Source organism: Typopeltis vanoorti, chromosome 25 (assembly GCF_054136105.1).
Source record: "Typopeltis vanoorti isolate ZY-2024b chromosome 25, IOZ_Tvanoo_1.0, whole genome shotgun sequence".
NCBI classification, from domain to species: Eukaryota; Metazoa; Arthropoda; class Arachnida; order Uropygi; family Thelyphonidae; genus Typopeltis; species Typopeltis vanoorti.
The window spans coordinates 41,277,514-41,301,153 of record NC_143573.1 but is presented as its reverse complement, the minus strand read 5'-3'; the positions used below and the strand labels follow the sequence as shown (position 1 = coordinate 41,301,153).

The window sequence follows — 23,640 nt, the reverse complement described above, 5'->3', positions numbered from 1 at the left end:
CGCCTGGTTTTTAGTGTGATGTGGAAACATTGGAGAGGATCCAGAGATGAGTGATTAAGACAATACCAGGACTTTGGAATGCTGGTTGTGGAAAGCAGAGTAATAGTTAATCAATGTGAAGTGAAGAGCCTTCAGGAAGATTTAAATAGGCTGTCAGTATTGGCAAAAGTTAATGGGTATCAGCTTAATGTTAAGAAATGTAAAGTTATGCATTTTGGGATAAATAGATTACAAGCTATGTATCACATTGATGGCACTGTACTCCACAAAATAGATGAAGATAGAGATTTAAGGGTGGTGGTAGACAGAGAGTTAAAGTTTAGAGGACATATTGCTAAGGTTGTTAAATTAATCAATAAGATTACTTGGCTAGTGAAGAACACATTAACAAATAGAAATAAGGAAGTTGTAATTCCTCTTTATAAGGCCTTGGTAAGCCCACATTTGGATTACTGTGCTCAAGTCTGGTTCCCTGCGTTTCTTGGGGATGAGAAAGCAGTGGAGAGGATTCAGAGGCAAGTGACCAATTTGGTGAGTGGCCTGTGGAATGTTCCCTATGAAAGTGTGTGCATTGCAGAAGTTGGTTGATAGGAGAAAAACTGCAGATATGACAGAAACATTTCAGTTGCTGAAAGAATTTTATAGGATAGATGCAGGGGAAATGTTTCAGCACTTGGCTAGAGAGACCATAACAAGGGGTCACCCCTGGAAGTTGAATATAGGTGTGGTGAGTAGGGGTGTGAGGACTAGATTTTTTTACTTCAAGAGTAGTGAATGAGTGGAATGGGTTGTCAGAGTCAGTTGTGAGTGATTTGTCTGTTAATGGATTCAAGGAGAGGTATGATAGATTGTGTTGATAGATTGGGTCTCCTGTGATGAGTCTTCAGACTCCATGGAGGTGCCTATATAATGATAATAATAATATATAAGGCATAGTTGAAATGTCCCAATAAACTCATGGCTGGTATTAAAAGTATAGTTGGCCAAACCAGATCTGTCTTTTTTTCCACCCCTTTTTTTGTGGACAACATGTACAACATGTTTTTTCTTTCTAACCTCAAATCCAAGCAAGCATGGAATTGTATATACTCCTGGGTATTTGTAGAAGGGTGTGCTATCTTAGGAAACCTCAGAAGGCTACGAACAGTTTGTTTAACCAGAATATCCCATACAGAGACTCTATCACGATACCATATATTGAAAGTTTATCAATTAATATAGCATCTCCTTTCAAAGACCACAACATTGAAGTAACTTTTAAACCAATTCAAACTGTTTGTACACACTGATTGCCTATATATATATATATATATATTTTTTTTTTTTTTTTTTTTTTGAGGCTCCATCTCAATTATAAATTCAGTAATATTTAACTACTATATAAAATGATATTTGGATGGCATTCAATAGTTAAATTCATTAATTTTAACTGTTAACCACCAAACCAAACATAAATACAGTAGTATCTCGCTAATCCAAACTAATAAAACCGTGCTCGTTCGGATTAGTGAATATCCCCCCCCCCCAAGAGACAACAATAACTAGCATTTAAAACAACAATAATCAGATTCTAATGGCATCAATTTAATTCTGTAAATAAATGAAGTAACTGATAGGAAAAAAGCTACTGCACTGTAATGTAAAACTTAAAAAATAATACAGTAAACAAGTTTATTTTAGTAAAAAATTTAGTTTGTATGTACCTGTATTGTTTAGGATTCTGATTTAATAAAATTGCACGCTTCAATACATAACTTAATTTGTGTAAAAAATATTACTTTCTTCTACATAACACAAAAAAGTTTCACAAAATAATAAAAAAAAAAACTTTTTTTATTTCTTTGTAAAAAAGTCACTGATTGTCTTTTGCTTCTTGGAAGCTAAACTTTTTTCAAATGCTTCTTCTCGGAGCTGCATTAGCAATAAAATTTTGTGGAATGGCATACCATTCTGCTTAGCCAATTCTATACACATATTAAAACTGTCAACTGCCTCTTCATGTTTTACTTTTTTTTTTTTCCCCGAGTTCTTTATCATCATCTTCTAATTCATTGTGCAGCGTCATATTTATAACTTCAGCATCTTATTTGATTTCGAATTCACTTTTGGTTCTACCTATAATCCATTCCATAACACCTGTTTGTGAAATTTCAACATATGGATTTATATTTTTAACCAATTTATGTACATTTTGAATTTCCTCTTTTTGTGTATCACCGTAGTTATACTGTACTGTAATAATAATAATAAAATAAATAATAGTTAAAATAATAATTATTAAATAAAAATAATAATACACAAAATAATAATATGTAATAAATAAAACTTTTTTTTTTCTTCTTTCAAACCACAGTTCGGATTACTGGATAGTTCTGACTAAAGAGGTTCGGATTAGCGAGATACCACTGTATATTCATATCATTTTTTCTATAATATTCAAAGATTATATTGACTTCAGTGGACACTTCACATCCATGTAATTATGGACATGTGTACATGTCCAGGCCAGTACAGTGGTTAATGGAATTGATTTAGAGCACCACTCAAAAAAATAAATTAAAAAAATACACACACACACACATATGCATGCATGCATGCAATAATTTAATTAAGCTGCTAAAGTTGTTCAGGTTTTAAAACAGCATCCTCAAGGGTATAAGGCACTACATTCAAGTAATTAATTAAATGAAAGGTAAATTCATACTACTACTATTACTGCTATGTAGAAGTTATTAAAAGCTTTAGAAACTGTTTTTTGAGACAGCATCAGTAATGAGACTCCCCCCTCAAACCTCAATAACTATGGAGTACTGCAGTCCATTTATCCACCCAAATGTCTATGTGGATGAAATATAACAATCATCTTCAACTTCATATTCATGCTGTTTCGATGGAATATCAATAGAATGCAATTTTAATGGGCAATTCACATCCATGGCAGCCTTGACATGTTGGGTGGCAGGGTTGCCAGATTGGCTATTTCATGGCCAAATTTCAAAAATTTGGCTATTTTTACAAAGATTTAAAATCATATGCATTATTTACTTAGTTTAATATCGTTGTCGCATTGTAAAGCTAGCTGTTGGTACCCCTTTACGTGGCGTTTGGTTGGCAGTGACGCGCTTGATGCAAATTGACTGTTACTGAAAATGTTTGTTGGATGATGTCATAATGAGCCTTTGGTAGCTGGCTTATAGTTTGTTACTATGACTTGTTAAATTGTGAATGAAACTATGTTGTGTAATTTATTTTTTTTCATTCACATTTAACATTGCTTATTATGTATTAATCATAATTTGTATAAAGATTATTTATTGTTCCTTAATTAAGGATTACTATTTAATTATTTATTCTAAACTTAACCTACTATTAATTTATTAGGCAATAATATGTGTAGAATTTATAATAACTGAAATATATATGATGTAACGAAAAGTATTATTATAAATAATTGTATACGTAATGAAAGAGCTGATTATGTAGCTCAAATATTCTGTTTATTCTTATTTGTGAAATTTTAACGTTATGTAATCACTTATGTAAGAGTAGAGCGTTGTATTACATTAGCGAAATGTTTACGTTCATGCGTTGTCATGGAGATGCATGAAATAAACAAGCACGAGTCGAAGAGTGCGTGACCTTGGAACCAGAAAGGAGAAAAGGAGGCAATAGGAATTTTTAGAGAGAAAGGGGGAGAGTTTTGCGGAGCCTGAAGGAAGGTAGAATACAAGCAAGAAAGTGAAAGAAAATTATAAATTCTTTAGGGCAGAAATTCAAGAGCATAGTGTTTAGAAGAAGCAAAAAACGTAGTGAAACTTATACTCAGCTGCAAGTGAAATCAGCTGTTGTTATAGAGGAAAATTGATGTCGTAATCGGATAAATAAAGAACTGGACATTCAATGGGAAATTCTGATTAGTTCCAGTTAATCTAGGATTACGTCTTAATTCTATATTGCCCTGAGAAGAATATAATGAATTTATCTAGTTGCAGAAAAGTAAACAAGGAAGGATATCAGTACCTTATTGCTGTCATTTAGAGTAGTAAAGCGCGATTAACAGTAGTTCAGTTAAAGCGTTGGAGAATTTTATTTAATGTGTTCCGCTAGCTCAAATAAGTTAATTTATAAGTGTGCTCGCAATAGATTGATGTATTGAAGATTATATCTGGTAAGAGTAGTCATATATGTTTATTTATTCTAACATTAACTTTAGCGTATCTCCGAAGTTCAAGGTCCGAAATAAGATTGCTTGGAATAATGCCTACCTTGATTAGTGCCTGCTGTGAATTTAAACATTAAGTACAACTGATAGATGTGTGCAGGCTGATTAAATAAGAAGTTTCGTTTTATTAACTTGAGTTAAGAAAGCTTATGATTTTGAAGCTGTGAATTGCATGTGAAAGTTTAGAACATTGAATTGTAATGAGTGACTTAGCAAGATGTATTAAGTTATTTGTATTGTTTCATTTAAAAGTAGAATTCTTGTATTTACTATATATCGTATATTAAATGTTTTATTTTGTTAATCTAAATATTGTGTTTGCCTGAACTCCCTTTTATTGCACCGTTCATAAAAAATTCGAATCTTGCGGGTGCCCCAAGTAGAATAATAAATAATTCGGCCTAATGAGAAGACTGCTAACTAACTTAATTAAGAATTGATCCTACTATTTTATATAGACTAATCTAAAATAGGGTGGCGCAGTATAATTATAAATTTCCCTACTTTTGGATCGGTGATCAATTCGCAATTAGTTATTTTATTTATAAGAGTGACTTGAAACTAGATGGTAAATTAGAACACAACATGAAAATAGAACGTCACGACAGACTCTCTCAATAACGCCAAGCATGCTTGAGCTTCATTCTGTACTTGTATAAAACAAGTACACAAGCTCCGGCTCGCTATTGTTGCTAAAAACTTGATCCAGTTCTGTTGATAAATACCACCAAACACGATGCAGCTTCGTTTTGTACTCATATAAAACATGTACGCAACAGCCATACCAGCTTGGGTTTATGTCTGTTTTGATCGTCTCTAGTTAGTTATGGCGTAGACTTTGTGTTGCAAGTGTTGTTTCGTTGCGTGATATCAGACATTTGGTGCTCTTTGGTGATAGTTCTATCTCATAAGCTTTTATACTGGAATATTTTGCATAAACTTTACTCACATTGTGACAATATGCAAGTAATATGTTCAATTTTGTAAGAATGGTAATTAAGTGATTTTAGTATAATTAATAATTTTTTAATATCGTTTATAAACTCGATCTTTATCTTACTTATATTTTTGTTATTTTCCCTTTACCAGATTGGTGTTTGCTGTGCCAGATTAGTATTTGTACTACAAATTTCGTAGTACTATTATCTATAATTTGTTTTTTGTTTCTTCATTTTCTGAATTGAGATATTTTGTTTTTTTCAAGCCCTTTAAAATGCCTAAGTACAAAAGTGATAATAGAGGTGTAAGAAAATATAAAAAAGAGTGGGAAGTAAAATTGTAGCTGAAATCTTCTGATGACGGACAACATGCATATTGAACGTATTGCAAAACTAACGTGCTGCCAAAACTTTATAACATATCTGTTCACGAAAAATCAAAGAAACACCAATATAAATCTCCCAGTACATCACAAACAACTCTAGATAAAGTTATCAAATCATCCATGAATGACCAGGAAAAACAAGCAGAAACAGAACTTAGCCTTGCAATAGCATGTCATTCCTCAATTCGTGCTGTAGATCATATAGGTGAAGTAGTTAAGAAACATTGCCAAAATAGTGTTCTTGGTGGCATTAAACTGCACAGAATCAAATGTATTGCATTTAGAGAAAATATAATTGCTGCTTCATTGAAAGAGCAACTGAAGCATGATTTAGAAGGTAAAAAGTATGTATTACTAGTAGATGAATCTATAGATATTGCAATACAAAAGCATTTGTGCATAGTCTTAGATTTTTTTGCAATGAAACAAATGAAATTCACTGAGCTTTCTTGGGTCTTATACCTGTTATAGAGACAACAGCGGAGGTTTTATTTAATAAAATTTCCGAAGTGTTAGCTTCATATAATCAAACTCATAACTGTATTGGGTTTGCTAGTGATGGTGCTGCTGCTATGGTTGGAAGTAACGATTCCCTGTGGACTAGGATTAGAAAAATCTGAACTGTATTCAAATGAAGTGCATTTGCCACTCTCTGGAAATTTGTATACAGCATGCATTTTCAAAGCTGCCATCCAATGTTGGATTCATTTTGACTGAAATTCCTTCGTGGTTTTCAAATAGCAATATGGTGTATTATATCTTGTATACTTTTATACTTATGTTAACATTTCTTCTTGTCTGTTCAAAATATTCTAAGTTGCAGGCACATGGCATTTACACTTCTAGATGTGTTAAAAGTCTGGAGTTTGTTCTCAGAATGCAGAAGAGTTGCTAATTTGATGTATTGGAACTAATAAACGCTGCCTTCATTCTTACTTCTTCATATGAAAAGGCCTGATATTGGCCAGTATGGTTAACAACAGGTAGTATCTTGTCTTCACTGGCAGCCATTCTGCACATGGACACATTTCTCAAGCCAGCATAAAACTTTTCATTTGGTGAGAAAATGCAGATGTGGTAGTCATTGTCTGGAAACACAGTGAATCCAAACAAAAGAATTTTCTCTAAAGAGAAACTACCACACCAAGTATGGTGCCCAAATATAAATGTTAGTGTTATTTATAGAGCATTTCAAAACTGCTCAGCTTTCTGAGTCTAAAGATAGTAATCCAGTTCAGAAATACCAATGCGTCTCTACAAAATTTGCTAGTTCTGTAGAAAGATTCATATTAGTTAGACTGGCAGTAATTATGAGGTAGAGAAGATGAACGTTATAGCAGCTTTTATTATAAAAGAAAGTAGAAGTTGGATTTATAATAATAATAATAATAACTACAAACTACATTATGGATTAGTAATCAGCTACTATACCATATTTGGAAAAAAAAAATTACATTATAAATTAAAAATGCTAAGAAATTATATTCTTGGTTTAATCAAGGAACGAAAACCAAGGGAACAAGTGCACAATAATCCATTGTGCCTCGTATGGATTATTGTACATGGATTTGGTCCACTGGTTTTCACGGTGATGAGGATATGTTGGAAAGGGTCCAGAGAAGATTGACTAAAGTTGTAATTGGCCTTTGGAATATGAGGACAGATTGAGGGAATGCAGTTTGCAAAGCCTTGGGAATAGGAGGAAGAGGGGGCGGGGTATGATTGAGACATATGAAAGAAATTTTTATAGAATGGGAGAAGGAGGTAGAACAAGGGGGACATTCCTGGAAGTTGTATAAGGAGTGTGTGAGCAGGGACATAAGGAATAGGTTCTTTGCATAGAGGATGGTTAGTCCATGAAATGCTTTGCCCCTGACATTGTGGTGAATGAGATATGCTGAATGTGTTTAAAGCATGGTTTGATGGGCTTTGTGTGTAACATTGTTTGCCTTCCGTGATGAGTCTTTTTTGACTCGGCGTCGTGGTTGTTTTTCGTCTCGTGGAATCCAATCCAGTACTTCTTTTATCCATCGTTGATCTTGTCTTCAAGCAGTATGTCCAGCCCATTCCCATTTCAGATGTTTCATTCTTCCTATGATGTCAGAAACTTTGGTTTGATTTCTTATCCATGTATTCCTTTTGTGATCCAATCTTGTGATACCAAGCATACTTCTTTCCATACTAAATTGTGTTGTTCTTAATTTTTGAATTTCCTTTGCATTTAGTGTCCATGTTTCACAGCCATATGTAATATAGAAAGAATACATTGATTAAAAACTTTTCTTTTTGAACATAATCGTAGTTGGCTTTTGAATACTGAATGTAGTTTTCCAAATGCTTTCCATCTAAGCATCGTACATCTTTTAATTTCATCCATGATATTTTGTTCCATTGATATCTGTTGTCCTAAGTATAAGCAATGATCAACTTGTTTAATTTCATCATTATTGATTCTTATTATTTCTAGTTGGACATAGCTATTAAACATAACTTGGATCTTCTTTAGGTTTATCTTTAGTCCAGCTGTTTTGCTAGCACTTTGAGTTCTTGGATATGGGTCTGTAATTCATTAGCAGTGGAAGTAAAGATAACTATGTCATCTGCAAAGCATAAATGGCTTAAATATCTTCCATTCATCTTCAGACCTTTCCTTTCCCAATCAAGAAGTTTGAATATTTCTTCTAGGTATGCTGTGAATAATTTCAGAGATATTGTGTCACCCTGTCTTATACCTCTCTGTATTTCCACAGTAGAGATGTTTCCTTTGAAATGAATTGCTTCTGTGGCATTGTTGTATGCTGATTTGATGGTCCTGAAGCATGGCTCCTCCACTTGTTGGTTCTGTAATTTCTCATAATCAATAAAACCATAATGTAACTGATATTCATTACACCGTTCGGTAATCTGTTGTACAACTTGAATATGGTTCATTGTTAAAGCCACTTTGAAAGCCTGCCTGTTCTTTTGGTTGTGCTAGGTCCAGAGTTGTACAAAGCCTATGAGCTAATGCTTTTGAAAACACTTTGGAAACCACTGATAGTAGGCTGATGGGTTGGTAGTTTGCCAAGTCTTCTACCTCACCTTTTTTATATAGCAGAGTTAGGGTAGCCTTCTTCCATGTTCTTGGTATATCATTTTTCTTCAGGCATAAAGTAAATACGAGGGACGTCCAGAAAGTAAGTTCCATTTTTAAAAATTTTCACTGCAGCATTACGATCGCAATGGTGCGCATGTGTGCTGAATTTGTTGATTCATTAGCAAAGCGTTGATGCCATTTTCAGACATTCTCACAGTGCATATGCTTCTCAGTGTGTGTTTATAATGTCTAAGAAAATCAAATCACCCACCGCATGTAAAATTAGGTCAGTTATCCATTTCTTGAATGTGAGGAAAGTTAAAGCAGCTGAAATTCATCGGCAAATTATTGAAGTTTATGGAGAACATGCAATGAGTGATTCAATGGTACGAAGATGGGCAACTTCTTGCCACCTTCAGCTGGGAACAATTCCATCACCTATATAGTCCTGACATCGTGCCAAGTGACTTTCACCTGTTCAAACATCTGAAATCTTTCCTTGGTGGCCAGTGGTTTCAAGACGATGACAAGGTCAAAGAAGCAGTCAATATGTGGTTTGCGTCACAGGCAGCAACCTTCTACGACAAAGGTATACAACTCTTCGTGCCTCGTTATGATAATTGCCTGAACAATGGTGAAAATTATGTGGAAAAGTAGTGAAAGATGTCTACTTTAATTTCCAATAAAGTTTTTTTGTGAGTATATTTTTGTTGCTCTGACACCGCATCGGAACTTACTTTCTGGACATCCCTTGTAGTTTTGCTAAGAGTTTGTAGATCATTTCTTCACTTACTTTTAGAAGTTCTGCTGTAACTCCATCCTCCTGCAGCTTTTCCATTTTACAAGTTTTGACGCTCCACATAACTTCTTCTGGTAGAATCTGTGGTACTTCAGCTATTTCGTAGTTGTCTTCTTCTTCTTCATTTAATTCATCGTCCTGATAGAATACTGAGTAAAATTCTTCAGTCCATTTATTATTATAATTACAGCTATTTTGCCTGCTTCAATTTAGGAGTACCCCTGTTTAAATGTCATTGGCTATTTACTCATGGATTCTTAGGGCATTATGAGTGTAGATGTACTAAAAAGTATATGTAGCCTAAGGAATAGAAAATTGCACATACCTTTTTCTGGGTGTTGTGGCTTTTCCTCAGTCTGCGATGTCGAAAACTGCAGAGTGTGTGTGGGGGGTAGGCAGTTTGGTAGAATAAGTTAGAAAAACCTGGGTTTTTTTCGTAATATATAGAAACATATACTTTTATATGGGGTGAGGAAAAAAGTGAAAGGGTTAATTTTTTTTTTTTTTTTTTTTTTTAAAATAGGGAGGGGGAAGGGGAAAGGTGGTTGACGGGGTGTGGACCGTTTCGACTATTCGTGGTCGAATAGTCGAAACTGAACACGTTGGGAAAGTGAAGCAGGCAAAATAGCTGTAATTATAATAGTTTATAAAGAGGAGTAACATGGGAGTTTTCCCAGAAATAATATACATTCTTCAGTCCTTTTTGCTATAGCATATCTATCTCTGGTTGTTATTGCCATTAATCAATCATTGTTTTTTTGGCTTTTTTTTGAGACTACAGTTGTTTTGAATTGTTTGGTCTATGAATTTACAATTGAATTTTCTTAATTCTTCTGTGATATGTTTTGTGATTGTTTTGCACAATTCAGTGCATTCAATTTTATTCTGTAGGTTATCTGATTGTTTCATTTCTCTTCATTTCTTCATTAGCTGTTCTATTTTGTTTCTTCAGAAATTTTGAAATTTTGTCTTGTTTCTGTTCTGTGGTACCAGCTATTTTAAGTGAGCATTGTAATAGGTTTTGGGTAATAATGTCACTACTTTCTGATGGATCAGCATTGCCATCTATAATAGGATTTTTAAATCTATTGTTTAGTTCATGTTGGAATATATCTTTTTAAATGTTGAGTTTGTGTACATCTATGTTTTGCTTTAATCTTCAAAACATTTTTCTTCTTTCTTCTTTCTTTTTGGCAGTTTATTTGAATCTTACTGTGTACCATACAATGGTCACTTTCAATGTTGAAGGTGTCTAGTAGTAAGACTTATACGTTGGTTAGACATAACTGGTAATTAATTTACGGAATTGACAATGCATATAAAGTAAATAAATTAAAGATAACTTTAATGAATCACTTCTATATTTCGGCAATGTCACATTGCCATCTTCGGGAACATAAAGATATGGTATGTGCACTAAGGAACTAACAAAGCAAATGAGGAAGAAAATAAGAACTAATTTTGTTCCTAAAGTCCTAATGGTGCCCTCTTGCGGGCTAATTTGGTAGTCTTGGCAGTTGGGCTGAAGTTCTCAAAATGAAAGTCTCCCAAATTTGGGGCAGTTTCATGCACCCAAATTTGTTGAGGTTAGGAACGTTTTTAGAGCTGCTGAAGATTCTTTGAATAGTCTTTCGTATTTAAACTTGCTGCAATGGATTATTTTTGTCTTCTTCCAACGAATTTTATGGTGGGTATCTAAGGCATGGTCTGCCAGTCCAGAGCAGCTGTACTGGTGAAAACGGATGTAATCTTGGTGTTCTGAAATCCTGATATTTGTTGTTCTGCCTGTTTGGCCAAAGTAGGACAATTTGCAGCTGCAAGGGACCTGGTATACACCAGGTAGGTCTAGGGGAAGTGGTTGGTCTTTGGTAGAGCGGATAAGGGATGCCAACTTTTTATATGGTCTGTAACAGGAAGTAAGGTCATATTTTTTGAGGATATTAGTTATTTTTTCAGAGGTGCCCTGGATGTAGGGGATAGTGATAGACTTGGTGTAGTCTTTGTTGTGGAGGGGGGGAGGGGGGTTGTGGTTTACAGGTTTTAGTATTTTTTGGATTTTTTTGGGGTTGTAGCCATTGGCTAAGAAAGTGTTGAGGATGTGGTTTAGTTCCATAGTCAGGGCCTTGTCATCTGAGCAGATTAATTTTGCCCTGTTATATAGTGTTTTTATCACCCCATATTGTTGTGAGGGGGTATTTGGCTTCGTTATGTGGATGATGTGTTTGCTATTTGGCCACATGGCTCAGATACACTCCACTCCTTCCTAACACACTTAAACAACCAACATCCCAGAGTCCAGTTCACCTTAGAAAAAGAGGAAAACAACACCCTCCCCTTCCTAGACACTTTAATCACCCGCCAGCTTGATGGATCTTTGGTTTTCTCTGTTTACAGAAAACCCACCCACACTGGCAGATACATTCACCAGCAATCCCCCCCCCCCTCACAACAATATGGGGTGATAAAAACACTATATAACAGGGCAAAATTAATCTGCTCAGATGACAAGGCCCTGACTATGGAACTAAACCACATCCTCAACACTTTCTTAGCCAATGGCTACAACCCCAAAAAAATCCAAAAAATACTAAAACCTGTAAACCACAACCCCCCTCCCCCCCTCCACAACAAAGACTACACCAAGTCTATCACTATCCCCTACATCCAGGGCACCTCTGAAAAAATAACTAATATCCTCAAAAAATATGACCTTACTTCCTGTTACAGACCATATAAAAAGTTGGCATCCCTTATCCGCTCTACCAAAGACCAACCACTTCCCCTAGACCTACCTGGTGTATACCAGGTCCCTTGCAGCTGCAAATTGTCCTACTTTGGCCAAACAGGCAGAACAACAAATATCAGGATTTCAGAACACCAAGACTACATCTGTTTTCACCAGTACAGCCGCTCTGGACTGGCAGACCATGCCTTAGATACCCACCATAAAATTCGTTGGAAGAAGACAAAAATAATCCATCGCAGCAAGTTTAAATACGAAAGACTATTCAAAGAATCTTCAGCAGCTCTAAAAAACGTTCCTAACCTCAACAAATTTGGGTGCATGAAACTGCCCCAAATTTGGGAGACTTTCATTTTGAGAACTTCAGCCCAACTGCCAAGACTACCAAATTAGCCCGCAAGAGGGCATCATTAGGACTTTAGGAACAAAATTAGTTCTTATTTTCTTCCTCATTTGCTTTGTTAGTTCCTTAGTGCACATACCATATCTTTATGTTCCCGAAGATGGCAATGTGACATTGCCAAAATATAGAAGTGATTCATTAAAGTTATCTTTAATTTATTTACTTTATATGCGTTGTCAATTCCGTAAATTAATTACCAGTTTGAAGGTGTCTATAACAGAGCAGTCTTGAAAGATGTTTTTCTTATTGCTGAGGATAAAGTCAATTTCACTAGTTTGGCCATTTGGACTTTTCCATATCCACTTCCTATGTGTTTTTTTCTTGAAAAAAGAATTCATGATGTAGAGGTTTTCTTTTTCTGCAAATTCTATTAACCTTGCTCCTCTATCATGCCATATCCAAAATTTCCCATTGAGCTTTCATCTGATTGTTGTATTGTAATTCTGAAATGATGTTTTCCTTTATTGTAAATTTGGGATACATCATGATAGAAAACTTCAATTTCTTCATCAGTATGACTTATTGTTGGTGTGTGTAGACTTGGATGATCTTAAGAGTGAGTGTATCTTTTTTGAGATTTGAACAACAATGCTTGCTATTTGATCAGATATACTGTCAAATTCTATTATGTTGTTCTTCCATTTTCTGTTAATCATGAATCCAACTCCACTGATTCTTTCCTTCTCTTGGCCTCTATAATACAGTATGTCTCCGTTTTTTAATTATGTCTAACTTCACACAGTCTGAGAATGTCCCATTTTAGTCGCTTTAGCTCTTCAGTTAGTTCAGTCAACCATGCTTCACTGCTCAGAGTCCTACAGTTTAAAGTTCCAAAGTCTAGTTTCCAATAGCAGCATGATCTGGTTATCCAGGGATTCTTAGCACCCTCTGCTTTCATGTTTAACTGCCTGCTGCCGTAGGAAGTAACAATCTGGCCTCCTGGAAATGAGGGCCATTTTATTTCTGTTTGATTCATCTTGAAAGATTCAGAAAGTTTGAATATCAATGCTAATTAATTAACTTAATTAATATATATATATATTCCTAGATTCTATGCCACTACTACTACTACTGTGTTTCTGAATCTTTATTCTGAATAGACACAATTTTTTTTTCTATTACAATTCTAGGAATTGTAGGAAAGGACTAGGAATAACAATTCCTAGTCCTTTATCTTTTGTATCTTCCCAGAGTATACAATACCCTGCATTTTCTATTCCTGCTGGCCCTAAGCTGTATTTCACTAATGTCAGTATTATTTTTTGTCCAGCTGAATGTAGCAAGGCAAGAAACCCTTCTTCTCTCTTATTCTTATTACTTCTGGCATACGTATATGACCACAACAGTGTATCTATGGATTCTGAAATAGTCCCACACCTAATTCCATGCTATTCTGTACCACCTGTGATGTGAAATGATTCTATACAACCTCATGTCCTCCAGCTATATTCTCTACAAATTTGAGATATCTCACCTCTCAGGGAAGGGCTGCTTCTCATGGTTATCCTCTGTACCTTCTTTTTCTTTTCTAATTAACCAAATCTAGGTGACCAGATATATATATTATTCTGGAGAATAAAGACCAGATGGTCTTTATTCTCCAGATTTGTCACAATAATCCTGACCATCAATAGAGAGCTCTTCTGTTGCTACCATATCTGACATAAATTTATAATCTCAATACTTCATTAATATGATTTTATCACATTTCTAACAGCTAAATTTATAATTCATAAGAAGAACTTCATAAATATAAGTATGAGGTAATTTTTTGATTAATTATTCTATCTATTCTGTTTAGAAAAAAAGGAAGCTGAATGAACTAGGGTTGAATTTTCCACATCTCTTTGGCAATGTTATATCAAACCAGGATATAAGTGTATCATCAAGTGATCAAGAAACATTGCAAGCTGTACGTTCACTTAGTCATCAGAGTTCAAAGAAAAATATAATTGATGAAGATGGCAATCATCATGATACAAGAGACTTTATAATTCCTGATATTCTTCCTACATCATCTCCAGATTCAGTCTCCCACAATTCAGATTTAGCATTTTGTGGTGAATCAAAACGAGTTACTGTAGAATTTGTAACACCTACCAGGCAAAAATATGACTATCATCCACTGTATGGATGTTATCATCATATAGGTGGTGGAGATGGAAGTCCCATGTGTTTAGGATGGCATCCATATGGTGAGGATAACTGAAGTGACAATTAATATGTATATTTATCTGCTTACATTATTTTATTTCATTGTGATGTGTACTTTCATGAATTTAATGTTGAGGAGATTTTTTTTATATAAACAAAAAATTCCATCATATAAATCTGACAATTATATTTATAGTCTTCCACATATTTTGGGAGAATGAGTACGATAATTAAGGCGTTGGACATGAGGAAGAAATGAGCAAGAGAGTTAGTTGTGATTGTAGAGACGAATGATCTAACTAGACATAAAAAGGATGTGAGGACGAATATCAGGAGACTATTGAGAAGAATGAAAGATAATAGTGTAGTAGGAAAGGTTGTCAGTGTGTTACCCAGGTATGATGATGATGAGTTGCGACAGAGAGCCAAAATCATGAATGGTATGCTAGCAGAACTGTGTGAGGAGAAGGGAGTGGAGTTGTGGATGTATGGCATATGTTTGAGGGAAGAATGAAATTATACAGGCGTGATGGGTTGCATTTAAATGGCTTTGGAGTGAGTGTGCTGGCAGAAGGAAGAGATGAAGAGAAAAATCAGGAGTGGTACTGAAGAGACAGAAGTGCTTGGCAGTGGAAACAGTAGTAGTGTGAAAGAAGAAAAAGGAACAGGGGAAACGGGGGGAGTTCGGGTGGGCAGGGAGACATGGCATAGAGAGAAAGAGAGAGAGTGAATGTTGAAAGTGGCAATGAATGTGTGTATGAAGATGGAGTATATTGCAATGTGGATGGGGAAGTGGAGACCGAGCAGGTATATGTGGTAAGTGGTGATAAACATGATTATGCATGTGTAGTGGAGAAATCACAACGAACATATGGCTTGGATAGGACTGGGTATAGACCTAAAAATGAACTATTGTGTTTGTTTGTTTACAAATGCCAGAAGTATCAGAAATAAAGGGGATGAAATGGTTTCACTGATTGAGTTTTCGCCCCCAAATCATTGGAATGAGTGAAGCATGGTTGAATGAAGATGATATCGTAACGGGAATAGCAATGGAAGGGTACACTATTTTTCATGAGGATGAAAAGGGCAGGAAGGGAGGGGGAGTGCTGCTGATGATAGCAGGGGAATTAAGTCCACATAAGGTAGACATGAAGGGGGGAGGGAAATAGTAGCATTGGTTATGAGGCAGTGTGGTGTAATGTGGAGGTTGAGACAAAGACATATTTAGTTGGATGTTGCTATAGGCCTGGGAATGTGGAAGGTGGTGATGAAGAAATGTATAAACAACTTGGATTAGTGAACAAAGGAAGGGTAATTATTATGGATGATTTTAATTATGGTGGTATAGATTGGAATTAAGAGATAGCATTTGGGAATAAGGAAAATCAATTTCTTGAGAGATAACTATCTCAGGCAGCATGTAAAGAAAGGAATGCAAGGATCAAGAGTTCTAGATCTCATCATTTCATCAGAGGATGTAATTGTTAGAGGGGTTTCACATTTTTCTCCAGTTGGTGAAAGTGATCATGAAGTAATCACCTGTGTTGTGGCTAGTCATATGCAGACTTTTGCAAGGAAAGGATATATGTGGAATTATAAGGCTGGTGATTATGACAAGCTTAGGAGACAACTTGGAGCTATAACATTGAATGAGGAGTTGAGTGGTATGGAAATAAATGTTGCATGGGAACTTACAGAGAAATACATAACAGCATCAATGTACGAATGTATCCCAAAGGTCAAAAGGCTGAATAAGGTAGGTGTAGAATGTGGAGCTTAAGCATGAAATCTGGAAAAAGAAAGTTCTTTGGAGGAAGTACAAGATAAATAATGGTAATCAGTCACATGAAGAATATAAAGAACAAGCTAGGAGAGTGACTCTGTTAGTAAGGAAAACAAAAACAGAGTATGAGCAGAAATTGGCAAAGCAAGCTAAGAAAAACCCTAGAGAGTTTTTTAAATATAGCAAGTAAAAGGAAGAATGATCATGGAAAGATGAAGTTAAGGGATGAAAGTGGTAAAATGGTAACTTCTGCAGAAGACATTGTTGAAGTATTCAGTGATCAATTTATAAGGATGTTTCATCCTGATCAGGGTGGAATCATGAGGAACTTAAGTATAGAGGACATAGGAGAGGATGGCTTAATTGTGAGTGAGCAGGAGGTATTTGTGGAAATAAATAACATTGATGTTAATAAGGCGATAGGATTTGATGAAATATCACCATGCATCTTAAGGGAATTGGCAGTAGCATTGGCATGCCTGTTTAATAAGAGTTTTGCAACAGCACAGGTTCCAAGGGAGTGGAAGGAGGGTAAAGTTGTTCCACTGCATAAAGGCAGTGATAAGGCTGTAGTTTCAAATTATAGGCCGGTCTGTATATCTGGAGTTGTGGTGAAGGTCCTGGAGAGATTGGTGAGAAGTAGGATACAGAAATGGGTTGATAACAGCAGTATTCTCTTTGGTTATCAGCATGGATTTGTTAAGAGGAGATCATGTTTCACTAACTTAATTATGTATTATAACAAGGTGATAAATACCTTAAACAAGGGTGATGCATATACTGTGGTGTACTTGGATTTTGCAAAGACTTTTGATAGACTGCCACATGACAAACTCTTAAATAAATTAAAACAGATGGGATTGGATAACAGATTTCTGTGTTGGATCGGTGACTGGCTGACGGATAGATATCAGAGAGTTGTATATGGGGGTGCAGTGTGCCACAGGGGTCAGTTTTGGGCCATTGTTGTTCAATTTGTATGTTAATGATATTGGGTTGGGTTTAACTAGTGATATCGAGCTGTTTGCGGATGATGCAAAACTGGGAATGCACAGTCAGGCTGATGTTAATGCCTTACAAGAGGACTTGAATAGATTGCATGAATGGGCAGGTAAGTGGAACTATCAGTTCAATGTTGCCAAGTGTAAGATTTTTGAGATTTTCTAAGCAACGATGGGATGCAAAGTATACACTTGGTGGGGAAACTTTAACGGAAGTACAGGAGATGAGAGATCTAGGAGTGATGGAGGACAATGACCTGAAATTCAGGGGCCACATTGCACAAATTGTGAAGACATCACATCGAATAATGACACTGATGCAGAGAACACTGACCTGCAGAAATAGAAAGGTTATCATTCCATTGTATAAGGCCTTGATCAGGCCTCATATGGATTATTGTGCACAGATTTGTTGCCGGGTTTTCATGGTGACGAGGATATGTTGGAAAGGGTACAGAGAAGATTTACTAAGGTAGCCAGTGGTCTTTGGAATGTGAAGTACGAGGCAGATTGAGAGAATGTAAGTTGCAGAGCCTCATGAATAGGAGGAAGAGGGGGGATATGATTGAGACATATAAGCTGGTCAGGGGTTGTTATCAGGTAGACATGGAAGAGATTTTTCATAGAATGGGAGAGGGGAGTAGAACAAGAGGCCACTGCTGGAAACTGTATAAGGAGGGTGTGAGCAAGGGAGAGATGTAGGTTCTTTGCATGGAGGGTGGTTGGTGAGTGCGTTGTGAATGTGGACACATTGAATCAGTTTAAGACGTAGTTGGATGAGCATTGTATGCAGTAGTGAGTACCTCTCATGTTTTTTATAACATGTTTTATGCTGGAGTGCTGTTATTGTTTGATGGATCAAATTTCAAAAGATATGTAAGAAATCATCTCTTTCCAGGTAGAAAGCCCCATTGTATAAATGACCCTTCCTGTAAAATATAAAACAGAGATATAGTGATATATTACTAAAAAAGTTTGAGAACATATAATATTATTATTATTTTCCTAAGGCCCCATGGAGTCAGAGATTCATTTAGGAGGTCCCTTTTGTCATGCACACAGCTCATCATACCATCCCATAAAGACATTCAAATTCTCTGCAGCCACCACACTCTCAGGTAGTGCATTCCAATCATTCACAACTCCTCATGCAAAAAGCCTGCTTATCACTCCCTTGCTTACACCCTCCTTATACAGCTTCCAAGGATGACCTCTTATTCTCTCCCAATGTCCCACCATTTTATGAAAAACTATTCAATGCTAATCATATAACAACCCATTACTAACTTGTATGTCTCTATCATATCAACCCTCTTCCTATCGACTAGACTCTGCAAATTGCATCATCTCAACCTTTCTTCATATTCAACATTTCAGAATCAGAAAGAAACTATTTTGAAATGCTGAATGCTTTCAATGCCATCACTCAACCTTTCTTCATATTCAACACTTCAGAATCAGAAACTATTTTGGTCAGTTGTCTCTGAACCCTCTCCAACATCTCTTGATACTTTTGAAAACCATCCTCCAATTCTGTGCTGCACAGAAGTCTATATGTGGCCTGACCAAAGCCTTATACAATATCACCAGAATCTCATTACTTTTACAAGTCAGTGTCTACCCCATCATTGCCAGAATTTGTTTTGTTGTCCTCACAATTTTGGCAATATGTTCTCTAAATTTTGGATCCTTATCCACCATCACCTCAAGATTTCTTATTTCCTCCACCTCCAACAATATATTCCCACCAAGAGTAAATTTTACATCCCATCTTTGTTTCCAAATTTCAAAAGATTACATTTTGCAACACTGATCTGGCATAACCACTCCCATGCCCATTCACTCAGTCTATTCAAGTCTTCTTGTAAGACCACAATATCTACTCTGCTCCTCATGGTTCATCCTAATTTTGCATCATCTGCAAACACTGAATATACCCATTCAAATCTTCCTCAATATCATTAACATACAGGTTAAACAGCAATGCCCCTAAAACAGACCCCCCCCCCCAAGGCACAGCACTAGTGTCGTTCCTCCTCTGGGATTTTGCTCCTCCATACACAATTAGTTGATACCTATCAGACAACCAACTTCCAGTCCAGTGCAATAGTCTAATATACAACCCCATCTGCTTTAGTTTGACTATCAACTTATCATGCAGTACTCTATCAAAAGCCTTTGCAAAGTCTAAGTATAATAATATGTATCCATCTCTCATGTTCAACGATGTTGTAACCTTATTGTGATAACTAAGATTGATTAGTGATAACTATGATAAGAAGATTACTAAAACATTACCTCCCTTTAGCAAATTCACGCTGTCCATCAAAGATAATACAGTTGTTGTCAACCCAATTCCAGATCCTGATTCTTACCAGCCTTTCCAACAACTTAACCGCAACAGCTAACAGACAGATTGGCCTATAATTTGATGCTTGAATTCTGTCATCTCTTTTATGAAGTGTTACAATCTTGCCTGCCTTCCTTCCACTCCTTTGGAACTTGATACAATGTAAGACTCATAATAAACAAATATGTCAAGGCAGATGTCAACTTCCTGGCACATTCCTTCAAAATACACAGTGATATATCATCAAGTTCCACAGTCTGATTAATATGAAGTTTGCTTAATTCCCCATATATACCTCCTCCTCCTCACTCACAGTCAGTCTCTCTTCTGCATCATTCACTGCTCTCAAACTCCCCATTATGTCACATTCACAAGGATGAAAGACCTTTATGAGCTGCTCATTAAATATCTCAACTATATCCTCTGTAGCAGTTGTCTTTATACCATTTTCTCCAATTAATGCTATCCTACCAGAATCATTCTTTTTTTTTTTTTTTTTGCTGGCTGCATACCGAAAGAACTCTATAAGATTTTTTTTGGCTTCATTAGCTAATTGCTGCTCATACTGAACTTTTGCTACCCTCACCAACCGAGTCACCCTCCTTGCCTGTTTCTTTATTCCTCTTGAAATTGATTACTACCACTTCTCTTATGTTGCCCCCATAATGCCTTTTTTCTTTGCTGCATGTTAAATCTATTCATTCATCCATTTCACGCCTACCTTATTAAATCCTGTGACATTTGGAATACATTTAGACATTGCTTCTACTAGATATTCTTGAATATCACCCAAGCATTGATCCCCTTTCCACTCAACTGTTTATTCCATGCTACAGCTGCAAGCTGTCTCCTGAGCTTATTGTAATCATTAGCTTTGTAGTTCCTCATATACCCTCTTTTATCGTGTAAGTCCTCACATGGTTGGCAACCATCCAGGTAATCACTTCATGGTCACTCTCACCAACTGGAGGGAGATTTGACACCTCATTCATGATAACATCCTCTGATAAGATGATCAAATTCAATCCTCAATCCTCGTGTGCCCTCTGTTACATACTGTCCAAGATAGTTGTCCCTCAAAAACTCAAGAAAGTCATTTTCTGTACTTCCAGTTGCTATGATGTCATCCCAATTTGTACTGCAGTAATTAAAATCACTCTTTTCCCATTTGCTTATGTCCTAATCACCACTACTAACTCTTTTGCTCGCCTACTCCTCTAATGCCTCAATCACTCTATTCACTTTTATCTCCCAGTAAACAAACCTCATATATCTTATTATTTACTAAACCTCTAATAATCAAATTGCCATGCAGTGGCGGTCACTGATCTTTCGTTACCTTTTTTCATACTGACAGCATTTGTTTTTGTCTTCTCTCTTCTATACATATCTCCAGTTCTTTTCATTTCATTCTGCATCCACCTTATTTCCACCAACTCAGCTTTCAAATCTTGTGTTTTTGCTATCATTGACTCTCGCTATTTTACTGCCAGTCACACACGCTGCTTTACTGTGAACCCCATTTAACTGCTGTGTTAGTTACGATGCCATATTCTCTACTCATATTTTAGCAAGCCTCATGGTCTATAAGAATATCAAGACACTGCATGTGCAAAAATGAAAGAATGATTTTTCCTCTATAAAAATAAGTAAGGGGGACTTCTAGTTTCAGACATTATGTTTTTAATTCCTCACCTTAATCTTCTTCACAAGTGGCATACTCATCATTCACAATTAGAAATATAGTCTGCTTGCTAACCAAAAAAAAAAAAAAAAAAACTCAAATCCTTGCTAACTATACTACTGGGATTTGGTCAACATTCCTTTAATCTGTTCCCACATTCAATATTCCACTGTCTTGATATCATCCTGATTACTCACTTCTCATCTTCTCCAATATTTCTTAATTCATTCAGAATTTTGGAGAGAAGATCTGCACAGTAGCATAGATGCAGTCATTTCAAGGCCTTGTAAAGAGGCACAAGAAATTCCTTATCCTTGCACATTAATGTACTCCTCAGCATTTCATTTCTGGTATCTTCTATCAACACTGAAGTTAACAGAAATATATATCCTTTGCAATGTAACTTCTGAACCTTTAACATCATATCCACCATCATTCTAAGAGTCCCAACTTCATTAGATTCTTAGAGTAAAATGAAGTCATGCAAAATACAGAAATTTAGTAGGTCTGAGAATAATGAGTCAAGTGAATTGGTATCCATTATTATTTGCTTGTAGCACTAATTTATTCAGATTTTGCAGTGATTTCCTATCAGAATTATCTCATTCATTCTATTCAACTGAGCATCATCAGAAAGAATAGGATATTCTGAATGGCTGCAAGGTGCCATTCTGTTGAGAAACAGCTCAGGACAAGATAAGAGTTTGTGTAATAATTGGCAATATTATTTGCATTTTGATAAAATATTGTTTACTTCTGATAGTTTATCCACTCTGCACAGTGATTGAGAAGCTTTGCTGGTTGTTAGTGATGTTTTTCCTGAAATTTGTAGCTTGTATTAAATGACAATAACATGACATGTGATTGAGATCAGCATATTGTGCTGTCTGAAGATCAAAGGTAATTAACAGTGTATTTCTTAGCATTGCTTTGTCATGAATGCAGCATGTATGTATGTATGTCTGGGAAATGTGGAAGATATGCTTATAAAGAAACTGAACAAGAGAAGAGAGAAGGTCTATAGAGAGTGCAATATTTTGTTGGGCTGTGAGGTATCAGTAAATATGAAAGTTACTAACAGAACAAAAATGAGCATAATTTCAGGTGCAAAAGATAGTTAGGAATGTAAGCATGATTACACATGAAAATTAGTATAAATGATTTTCTTATATAGTGAAACTTGTGGAGTATCCATAAATATAGAATAACATATATGCCACAGTAAATAACTTTTTTATTATGTAAATATTTCATCTTGTGTATCAGACATCATCTGTACAATTATAGAACAACAGGAATTGAATTTAAGAAAATTGTCAAAGAAACAGCCTTACTAGATGGATATGATCCAATAATAACCCAAAAAATAATCAACCACTCCTATAAATCAACCCAGACAAGAAGAAACCCACAGGACTCCTATACCATATATTAAAGGTGTCTGAATGTGTGGCAAAAATTATGAAAAAATATCAACTCACTGCTACCTATAAAGCCATCAACCAAATTCATAACCTGCTACCTTCTCCAAAAGACAAACTCTCACCAATGATGCTACTTTGCATATACAAAGTACCACCATGTTCATGTAACTTATTTTTACTATGGACAGACAGGAGAAGATCTGTAAATAAACATATCTCTGAACATCAAGACCATATTTGTTTTATCAAACTCATGAATCTGGCCATGCACAACATGGAATTGAAAACGCTGACCACAGGATCCAATGGCAAAATGCTAAGCTGCTACATAGATCCATACTTTTAAACATGAACATTTATACAGAAGGCACTGAAGCCTTACTTCATAGACCTAATCTTAATCGGAACAACTGTCTCACTATTCCAAAAGTTTGGGAAATTGTTATCCTCAATTGTATTAAATAAATTTATCTGTCTCATCTCACCTCATCTTCCTTTTTTCCCTCTTTTACCTTGCTGTGTCGAGGGTTTATTAATCATCGGACCTCAAACCGTTCACATGATAAGGTGGTCAGCCCTATGCCCTGGTGTATCCTATGTCCGTAGTGTTGAGTTCTCAAGACTGGTTTGCCTGCTTTGCGTGATCAAAAACCTCAGGATAAACTAGGGTTTTT

At 35.8% G+C, this 23,640-nt stretch overlaps 1 protein-coding gene across 2 annotated transcripts in view; it reads left to right on the top strand.

Moving 5' to 3' along the window:
- LOC150092684 (uncharacterized) overlaps nt 1-23,640 on the top strand; it is a 160,407-nt gene that overhangs the window by 115,841 nt on the left and 20,926 nt on the right. For both annotated transcript variants that reach the window (XM_090414637.1, XM_090414636.1), the window contains one exon: nt 14,369-14,762. In XM_090414637.1, coding sequence (XP_090270763.1) covers nt 14,369-14,762 — 394 coding nt within the window. The remainder of the gene's footprint in view (nt 1-14,368; nt 14,763-23,640) is intronic.